This window comes from Salpingoeca rosetta (genome assembly GCF_000188695.1).
Source record: "Salpingoeca rosetta unplaced genomic scaffold supercont1.32, whole genome shotgun sequence".
Taxonomy (NCBI): domain Eukaryota; class Choanoflagellata; order Craspedida; family Salpingoecidae; genus Salpingoeca; species Salpingoeca rosetta.
Window position 1 is genome coordinate 280317 of NW_004754902.1, and position 10000 is coordinate 290316.

A 10000-nucleotide genomic window follows, 5' to 3' on the forward strand; every position below is an offset into this window, starting at 1 on the left:
GCGATGGCGGCGATAACCGACTTGCTCGTCTTGTCCTCGTCCTTCAGAAACCGGTCGATGCAGCTGAACACCTCTTCGCACGCGGGCACAAGCGCCTGTACATGTGGGAGGGTGGTGGAAATGTGTGTGTGTGTGTTGGGGGGGGGGGTGTTGTGTTGTCAGCAAAGAGCGCGTGACATCCAAAGCAGACCTCAGACTGAAATGCACGCACTCAAAACACACATACACACAGAAAGGCACTGACGAGCGTACATTCAAGCATGCACACACATACACATACGGGCACCTGTTGAGCGGCCTTGAGGTCCTCTGCGCGCGTGTCCGAGCTGGAGGCGGCGAGAATGTCCGCCTTGACAGATTGCATGGTGGACACGACCGCCGCTTGCTGTTCAGAGATGGTGGACAGACACTCCGGCGCCACCGTGGACGGTGCCTGGCAGATGTGTGCGCACGTGCAAGAAAAGGACACCGTGATGTGAATAAGACAGGATCAGAACGCACGCTTCCGCGGGTGGAGAGGTTTAAGCACGTTGAATCAACAAACGCGGACTGCTTCCGCACAAGCGCAAGCACCCACACGCACATGCACATGCACACGTGCACGTGCTTGTTTCGATGGCAGGTCCCAGTGGTAGCACCACCACCACCACCAACAACAACAACAACAACAACAACTTAAACAACAGCAACAACAATAACAGCAACAGCAACAACAATGACAATAACAGCAACAGCAACAGCAAGAACAACAACAACAACAACAACAACAACAACAACAACAACAACAACAACAACAACAACAACAACAACAACCAACCAGAAAGGAGCAGCACACGCTTCCTCCCTATCAACAACCACTGACCGTGACTTTGTCTGCAAGCTCCTGCGTGTTGGTGCGGTGTTCATCGGCGAGCGAGAACGATCCGCACGCGTCCACGACGGCGGTCACGTGCTGCTTGGCGCGCTCCAGCATCGTGTTGGCCACACCCACGCAGTCCGTTGCAGCAGCACAGGCAAGGGCACTGCCGTACCCAGCAAGCTGTGCATGCAGGCAATGGGCGTGCGTGTGCATGTGTGTGTGTGTGCGTGCGTGTGTGTGTGTGTGTGTGAGAGTGAGTGAGTGAGTGAGTGAGTGAGTGTGTGTGTGTGTGTGTGTGGATGAATGAAGGCACGAATGACGCAACGGTTTCAGTAAAACGGTGTCAGCAACACCACCACCACCACCACCACCACCACCACCAGCACACCTCGTATGCCTGGAGGTCCTCGAGGAGGGTGACGTCGATCGAGTGCGCCGGCGTCAGCAGCACAGAAAAGTACTCCTTGTCAAGCGACTGGTGGTGCAAGAGAGATTTGGTGCGCAGGGAGGCGGAAGCATTTCAGAGGTGAACACAAGACACAGAAAGCAACACCGCACAGCAACATCTCCCTGCCTCCCTCCTCGTAACATCTCTCCCACGCCCCTTTCCCTCTTCAACCCTTGTTCAACTGTTGTTTTGCCAAACCTTCCCCCCCCCCCTCTCCCGGCCGTAAAAAAAAGTCACTCCCTTTCATCACCTCCCCCTCCCCTTCCCCCACTGCCGCACCAGGCGCTCGCCGTTGACGACTTCGAGCGTTTCAAAGTGGGAGCGGGGCGCTGCGCTGATGCTCTCCACCTGCGCCGCCACCAGCTCACGCAGCTGGGCGGCAGTCTCGCCCGCACGCGTCAGGCGCTCGTCCAACGCGCCGAGCCCTTCTGCCTGCGAACCCTATTTTGTGGTGGTGGTGGTGGTGACAAGGAGGTAGTGAGTCAGCGAAACAAGATGGACATGTGATGTGATGTTCACACATACACACACACATACACACATGCACACGCACAGGAGTGTAAGCATACGCGCGCCAACAAAGGCTAGAGCATGCGAGGGCCAGGGTGGTGGTTGCACCTCTGTCGGGAGGGCGAGGATCTGCTCGTGGAGATCGGTGATAAAGTCCTCACTGAACCTGACGGAATGACGGCGAGAGGGGGGGGGTGACACGAGGGTAAGGAACAGGAAGCAGGTGAGGCACGGTGTGGTGAGGGTGTGCAACACTCACAACGCTCGAAACGCGCAGAGCAAATAAGACTACTTGCACGCACACGCGCACACACGCACACACGATGTCACACACGATGTACGTGAACACCAGCACCGCCTGCACAAAGCGCAGTACTTTGGGTCGTCGATGTAGTGGAGGCAGGACGTACACATGGCGCCCAGGTCATTGTACAGCTCGTGCAGTTTCTGCAGATAGATGACAAACGTCGAGAAGAACGGCATGAATACGAAGATGAGGCATGCCTCCACATCGTGAGCACGACACCTGCCCGTCACCAAAACAGTGATACCCACAAAGGCAACACACACACACACACGCGCGCGCGCGCGCACACACACACACACACACACACACACACACACACACACACACACACACACACACACACAAAGGCGACACCACCGCCGCACACACACACACACACACACACGCACACACACACACACACGAAAAGCCTTGAGCCATGGCTACACACGTTCATGGCTGCGACGTATTCTGTGAACCAGACGCTGATCATGTCTGAGGGGGAACGTCCGTCCTCCTCCAGCTGGCGCGCTGGCTCAATGAAACTCCTGTCAAAGGGTGGCGAGTGGTGGTGGCGATGGTTGGTGGTGTGATGATGGTGGTGAGATGATGGTGATGGTGGTGGTGATGGTGGTGGTGTGATGATGGTGGTGGCGGTGGTGGCGGTGGTGAGATGATAAGGTGTCGTGATGAAAGGAGGAGGAGGTGTGCATGCGTGTGCGAGGCTTGTGGTTGCATGGGAAGCTTGGATCAAATTTTTCGGATGCTAACGTACGTGCACGCCTCCGCTGCCTTGGTGCACCAGGATGACGCGGACTTGAGGTCTTCGTTGGCCTGCGTCTGTCAATGTGAAACATAACAAAACAAGATAAAAAAAAAACAACACAACGCGGCAGTTGCATGCATGCATGCACGCACGCATGGGGATGTAGACAGTAAGCAGTATGCACACGGTGAGACATGTCAACGACACGCAAGCCTCAAGAACAATGGGCACCAACAGCAAGCAGACGGGTGCAGACAGCTGCAAGCTCCAAAGTTGTAGCGATAACAGTTCACACGTTTGACGAACCCAAGCGAGAACAAAGGCGGAGCGAAGCTGCGACGTGATGAGCAGCTCATTCTTCATCTGCTCACACACACACACACGCACACGCACACGCACGTGAAACATGCACAGATACGTGAGCATAACCGCGCATGGAGAACAATGTGGGTATGCGAACACTCGTGCACACATGCACACACATGCAACATCAGCACGAGCAGCACACAAGCACGCATGTGTGAGGTGTGTACATGCTGAACGGGCTGCTGAACGGGCTGCTGAACGGGCTGCCACACCACCGCATGCCTCTATCGCAAGTGCCAGTGGGTCACAAGAGGCGGCCAGTTCATTATGTTACCTTCTCGATGGTGGCCGCGTTGTCGGTGTTCTCACCCTCAGTGGCGCTCGCAACAGAGCCAGCCTGCACACAGCAAAACCCGCACGCACACGAGTTCACACGCATGTGTGTGAGGGCCGAGCAATCTATGACACACATGCAATTAAGAATACAAATGCCACAACACCAGATCCCAGCATGCTTGCTTCTCGCTCCACCTGGACTTTGTGAACACTCCACACGCACACAAGCACACATAAAACCACAAGCACACACACGCACAAGCACACATAAAACCACAAGCACACAAACAAGCACAAGCACAAACACAAACACATACATGCAAGCAAGAAAACACGCCTCTTCCTCCCCCACCCTCCACTTCTCACACCACTGCAACCCGGCCCGCACCCATTCGCCGAGCTGGCTGTCGCAGGCCTTGAGCTTGTCTTCGCACGTGCTGAGCATCGCAGAGGCGCGCTCAATCGCATTCATCATCTGCAAAAGGGAAGAAAGAGCACGCCGTGCGTTCGATCACGAATTAACGGAACAGCAGCAAAGAACACAGCTGATATGGCACACAACTGATACGAGCCACCACTTACACATACACACACACTCCACACACACATGCCCACACACACACACACACATGCCCACACAAACGATTGGATCAATGCTGCACAATTGGTGTGTCATGGACGTACGTAAGCCTGTGCGGTTGCCATGGGTGCTTCCTGTTCCTTGGCCTGTCATGCACGCAGCACAACCAACGATCAGCAGCGCACGTGGCAATGAGAGGAGCAGGGAATTTACAAGCAGAGGAGGAAGGGATACAAGCAGAGGAGGAAGGGATACAAGCAGAGGAGGAAGAAAGCAACAGCCACCAGAGGATGTTAGCATATGCATCTGGAACAGCTGTGTGCTCGCACTGCTGATCCCACGGTATGCTGTTCGTTCGCCCCCTTCTTCCGGAGCCCTCTACCTGATCCACTCGCTCATCCCCGCACACCTCAACCACCCACTCTGTAAGCCAACGCACCAGCTCGAACACGCGGGCGATGGTCTTGATGTACTCTGCTGAGGCTTGCACATCTGTCGGCCGATCATGATCACGAACAGCACCAGAGAGATGCAAGAGGCGTGAGTCGCACCAACAAGCACACGTGTGCAGGACAACACAAACACACCAACCGAAAGACACCACGCATTCGCCAGCAGCCGGCAGCCATCAGCTCACTCACCACACATTCGCTCCCCCCCCCCTCAAAAAAAAAGCCGCCCCCGTCCCCCCCTCCCGGCACGCACAGAGCTCATCATGCACCTTGGTGGCCAGCGGCTGCAGAGCCCACTTCACTGAGCTGCACGCCGGCAGTGTCTTCCTCAAGGTCCAGGTTGGACTGCTCCTCTCGCTCCTGCTGAAGTGCACGCTCGGTCATCTCCTGTCGCTGCATGCGCACGGACTGACGCTTTGTCTTGCGTCCAGGGCAACACGGCATGGTGTGTGCAGCTGCGGTTGTTGTGTCGCAAGCAAAGCGAGCACCGAACTAGCAATTCTGGCTGCAGTCCTTCCTTGTTCAGAAGATCCAGTGATGCGCTGTGATGTGCTGACAACACCTGGCACCACAACAAGCCGAAGCGATGGCGCGATCATGACACCCAAGATCGCAAGCCACGGCATTCAACACAGCATGCAGAGCAGCACGATCCACCGAAGCGGTGGCGTGGTACATGTGACGTAACATGTGAGTCAGTGTGCGACGTGAACAGAATGGGTGGCACTGCAGGCACAGCTGTGGGAGCCGGGCTGTTGCTTGGCGCACAACGAGGCACAAGGAGGTTGCGCCGCTTGCACAACGTCAAGGCACAACAAGCTGCGCCCACACTCTCCCTTGCCTCCTCCTCCGCCGCCAACCCCCTGGCTCAGTGCGCTGCATCATATCATCATCCCACGTACTTCATCACCATCATCACCATCAACCCATCAAACGCTGCCAGCCAGCCAGCGTGGCTTGCTTCTTCCGCTTCGTCTGCTTACCGTTGCTTTCAGTGTTTTCTGCACCTTCCGTTCAGTCTTCCTCACCTCTTTCGCAGTCTTTCGCAGATTTTCCAAGCACTCGGCGCGAGAATTTCACTGGCCTTTTTCTTGCCTCTTTTATCCAAATGCAGAAAATCACCCATATGAAAACCAGCTTTTGACAGAATTGCACTGTGTGGGTGGGTTCTGTGTGAGTGTGTGTGTGTGTGTGCATGTGTGTGTGTGTGTGTGTGTGTGTGTGTGTGTGTGTGTGTGTGTGTGTGTGTGTGTGTGTGTGTGTGTGTGTGTGTGTGTGTGTGTGTGTGTGTGTGTATGTGTGTGTATGTGTGTGTATGTGTGTGTGTGTGTGTCTGTCTGCCAGCCTGCCTGTGCGCTTGTGTGGAACTTTGTTGATCTTTGCATCTCTCCGTTCTGGCTCGTTCTCGTTTATTGTTGGGGAGTCAAAGTTGTCCTGTTGTCCACGTTGCTGGTGGTGGTTGTGACTGTTGCTGGGTTGCTTAGTTGTGGATGGGGTAGAAGGTGTTGAAGGCAAGCTCCGTGAACACGCCGGGGTCGTTGTAGCGGCGGTTGCGGTTCAGCCCAGAGATGGCCTCCATCTCCTCCTGCAGAATACGGAGCAGGCAGGTGTCAGCATGCAGCAATGGCAACGTCAAGAGCAAGCGAAAACTGGAATAGTACAGCAATGATGACACTGGCACACGCCGGCGACCTGATGACAGCACCTCCACCATCACCTCCATCACCACCTCGATCGTCACGCCCAGCACCAACCCCATCACCACCCCAATCACTGCCTCCATCACCACCTCCATCACATCACCTGCTTCACCACAACCAGCACCATGTGCGCGCACCTGGGAGAGCTCAAAGTCAAAGACGTTGAGGTTCTGTTTGAGGCGGTCGATGTTTGCGCTCTTTGGGACGACGGTGTAACCGCGCTGGCACGCCCACCGCAGCGACACCTGCGCAGGGCTCTTGCCGTGCTTCTCACCAATCTTGCCAATCACCTCGTTGTTCAGCACACTCTCCTGCAATGGGGGAGGGGGCGGGGTGCAACACGCATGTGTAGTATGTGAGTAGGGGAGGGAGGGAGGAGGAGGTGACTGAGGAAGACAGGGTAGGGTGGATGGATGTGAAGCTGAAGACTGTCTTGTGTTGCTGTGAAAGTGAAGACTATCTTGTGTCGCTGTAAAAGTGAAGACTGTCTTGTGTTGCTGTGAAAGTGAAGACTGTCTTGTGTTGCTGTGAAAATGTAACGTTGCACGCTTGCTCAGCAATACATTCAGTCCAGTGCAGTCCAGTACAGTCCAGTACAGTACGTAGAGTACATGATACATACCTCCTCCTTTGCCATGCCGATGGAGGCGTAGGAGAGGGCGCCAAAGGGGCTGTAGCCGGTCACCACAACGCCGTTCTGCAGCCAAGGACACGAGAAGGATCAAGGGAAACACAACAAAGAGTTCGAGTTGAGGTGGATAGTGTCATGGAGAAATGGGGGGGGGGGCGACACGTGAGTGTGTGTGTGTGTGCGTGCAGCAAGTGTAAGCGGAAGACAACAATGTGGAGAACACACACAAAGGGTTAAGCTCTGCACAGGCAAACACATGAGCAAACACGCAAAAACACACAAAAACACACAAAAACACACAAAAACACAATTAAACATGCACACACAAAAGAAACACAACTGCACACAACTAAACATACGCACACGCACACACACACACACACACACACTCTCTCTCTCTCTCTCTCTCTCTCTCTCTCTCTCTCTCGCTCTCTTTCGCATGCATGCAAATTGCAATGGCTGCACCTCCTTGCAGAAGCGCACGAGGAACTCTTGAGTCAGGTAGGGGTGCAGCTCAACCTGTGTGTGTGTGTGTGTGTGTATGTGTGTGTGTAATGAAGGGGGGACGAGAGAAGATGGTGAGTGATGCGAGGTGATGAATTACGAATTGAACTCAGTCCAGAGTGCCAGCAAAGGTGCAGGTGCTGTGAACACCGTGTACACACGCACACACACACACACACATACACATCCATGCACACACACATATGCAAACAAACAAACAAACAAACAACAAACAACCAAAACAAGCACACACACACACCAACCTGGTTGACGGAGGGCTTGATGCGGGCGTAGGAGAGCAGGTCGGCAAGGAGCTGGCAGTTGAAGTTGGAGACACCAATGTCCTTGACAAGACCGGCATCCACAAGCTCCTCCATGGCGGCCCACGTCTCGCTCAGGGGCACAGGGTCCACCTCCATCTTGGGGTTGGCGGCTCTTGGGGTGCGTGAAGATGATGTGTGCAATGCAAAGTAATGGCGTTTGAGGAGAGTGGTTATGGATTAGAGCAATGGTGTGGCGGATCACGCCACGTCCCGTATCAGCAAGGGTTGACAATGCGAGACGAAACAACAAAGGCAGGTGCACAGCAAAAGCGCGCTCGTGCGCTGCCCGTGTGTATGAGTGTGTGATTCGCTCGTGTTCATGCGACTTACTCTGGGTCGTGGATCCACTCTGGAGGATAGCGCTTCTCGAACGGCACAAACCTATCAAAAAGTGACAGGTGAGGTGAGATCATGAGAGCAGGACGCATTGAGCGCCACGCGAGCGGTGCCGCGTATGCACACGCACACGCACACGCGCACACTGCCTCGCACCACGTACTTGAGGGAGATGGGAAAGTGGATCAGGTACAGGTCGATGTAATCCAGCCCAAGGTCCTTGAGGGTGCGCTCACATGCGGGGCGCACATGCTCCTACCGCACAGCAGTGATGAATGAATGGTTAGGGTGGGGAAAAGGAGTCAGCATTGCAAACACACATGCACACACAAGTGTGCTCACATGTCAAAACAAACACACACCCACACTCACTCACATCACTCACAAATACGCACATGCTAACACAAACACACATACACGCACACGCACACGCAAACACGCACACACACGCACACACACACGCACACACACACGCACACACACGCACACACACACGCACACACACGCACACACACCTTGTGGTGGTAGGTGTTCCAGAGCTTGGAGGTGACAAAGATGTCCTCGCGCTTGCAGACGCCCGCGTCAATGGCGGCCTTGATGCCCTGACCAACCTCGTGCTCGTTGCCGTAATCACAGGCACAATCGAGGTGGCGGTACCCCGCGCGCAGAGCCTCTTCCACGACGGAGGCCACCACACCAGGGCCGGCCTTCCACGTGCCAAGGCCAACCTGCGGCATCTTCGCGCCACTGCGCAGCACAAGCGACGGGCAAGACGACATCTTTGGTTGTTGCGTTAGTGTTGGTTGGAATTGTGCACTTACCCTTGCAATGCGACTTCTTTTTTTTTGTGAACGGATTCCATGCACGGATAAGGAACGGAAGAGAGGTAAGGCTCTAAGATCGTCGTGCAAAGTGCGTGCAAGCAAAACAGAACACAACAATCAATCCATTTTGGTCTCCCCAACACACACACACACACACACACACCAATCGACCTAATCGACGGCAATGGTCTACTCCGCCCCTGTCTCTGCCTCAGCCACCTCAGTGGTGCTGGTGCTGAGCAGCGTGCTTGGCGTTGTTCTCCTCGGTTATCAAGAAGGTCAGTGGGGAGCGGTTGGCGAAGTGGTCATGCTGGAGGATCGCACGGGCGCCTTCCACATCAACTCGTCGGATCCAAACCAGTACCCCGTGTTTATCAACGGCGTGGATGTTGGCGCCGTGTTCTCCACGGTCACAGCCAGCAACGCCGAGCGTTGCCTCAAATCATGCCCCGCAGGTCAGTGTTGTTGAATCTTGGAAACGCGGGTACGTGGGTGGGCGAAGGAAAAAGGGGGGAGGGGCGGTTGGACAGGGGATGAACGAAAAAGCGCCCACGCACACACGCACATACACGCACATCCACACATCCACACATCCACAAGCTTTCATTTCCCCCACGCACCCACACGTATGCACAACAACTATAAAAACACATATCCTCTCCTTGCTGTGCTGTGCTTGCTTTTCTCTTCGTTCACTCCCAGGCCAATATGTGAGCCAGTGGTGCACGGAAGCAGAGCAAAACAAGTGCTCCAGCTGCCCCGCCTTTACGTCCAAGCTCGGCACAGGTCTTGACACCAGCTGCCAACCGTGCGTCCCAACCCACTGCGGCCAAGACACATACATGGTCCCTTGCACTAGCGATCAGACCACAGAGAACCAGTGCATGCCGTGTCCACCGGGCACATACCAAGACAATGCCCAACACCGCGGTGTGTGTGTGTGTGTGTGTGTGTGTGTGTATGTGTGTGTGTGTGTGTGTGTGTGTGTGTGTGTGTGTGTCTACGCCCATGTCACGTGTGAGCCCACGTGCCTTCCTTCCCTTCCCATTCCAAACCCTTTCCTCACCTGCACTCTCCCTGAACATCCCCCCCTTCCCCCCCCCCCCCAATTACTGTCACAGAAACGTCCTGCAAGTCGT

General features: G+C 55.0%; 3 protein-coding genes across 3 annotated transcripts in view; 1 reads left to right on the forward strand and 2 right to left on the reverse strand.

The window, feature by feature from the left end:
• Window positions 1–5106, reverse strand: part of PTSG_10028 (uncharacterized protein) — a 19017-nt gene extending 13911 nt beyond the window's left edge. Inside the window, exons 1-15 of the mRNA XM_004988886.1 lie at window positions 4813–5106; window positions 4531–4583; window positions 4196–4237; window positions 3900–3986; window positions 3510–3572; window positions 3176–3232; window positions 2879–2943; window positions 2555–2651; window positions 2194–2264; window positions 1926–1983; window positions 1587–1748; window positions 1248–1334; window positions 863–1039; window positions 287–433; window positions 1–95 (exon numbers count right to left, since the gene is read on the reverse strand). The exon at window positions 1–95 is cut by the window's left edge and continues 52 nt beyond it. Of these exons, the coding sequence (XP_004988943.1) occupies window positions 1–95; window positions 287–433; window positions 863–1039; window positions 1248–1334; window positions 1587–1748; window positions 1926–1983; window positions 2194–2264; window positions 2555–2651; window positions 2879–2943; window positions 3176–3232; window positions 3510–3572; window positions 3900–3986; window positions 4196–4237; window positions 4531–4583; window positions 4813–4987 (1436 nt within the window). The 5' untranslated portion in view covers window positions 4988–5106. The remainder of the gene's footprint in view (window positions 96–286; window positions 434–862; window positions 1040–1247; window positions 1335–1586; window positions 1749–1925; window positions 1984–2193; window positions 2265–2554; window positions 2652–2878; window positions 2944–3175; window positions 3233–3509; window positions 3573–3899; window positions 3987–4195; window positions 4238–4530; window positions 4584–4812) is intronic.
• A 772-nt stretch (window positions 5107–5878) lies between these two features.
• Window positions 5879–8871, reverse strand: PTSG_10029 (aldehyde reductase). The gene is made up of 8 exons (XM_004988887.1): window positions 8553–8871; window positions 8201–8292; window positions 8032–8082; window positions 7642–7813; window positions 7340–7393; window positions 6866–6940; window positions 6381–6554; window positions 5879–6128 (listed from the first exon to the last, which is right to left on the reverse strand). Exons 1-8 carry the CDS (start codon window positions 8814–8816, stop codon window positions 6024–6026), a joined length of 987 nt encoding a protein of 328 aa, XP_004988944.1. The 5' UTR covers window positions 8817–8871; the 3' UTR covers window positions 5879–6023.
• A 130-nt stretch (window positions 8872–9001) lies between these two features.
• The window catches only part of PTSG_10030 (uncharacterized protein), a 2568-nt gene continuing 1569 nt past the window's right edge, over window positions 9002–10000 (forward strand). The window contains exons 1-3 of the mRNA XM_004988888.1: window positions 9002–9316; window positions 9564–9791; window positions 9983–10000. The exon at window positions 9983–10000 is cut by the window's right edge and continues 89 nt beyond it. Of these exons, the coding sequence (XP_004988945.1) occupies window positions 9046–9316; window positions 9564–9791; window positions 9983–10000 (517 nt within the window). The 5' untranslated portion in view covers window positions 9002–9045. The remainder of the gene's footprint in view (window positions 9317–9563; window positions 9792–9982) is intronic.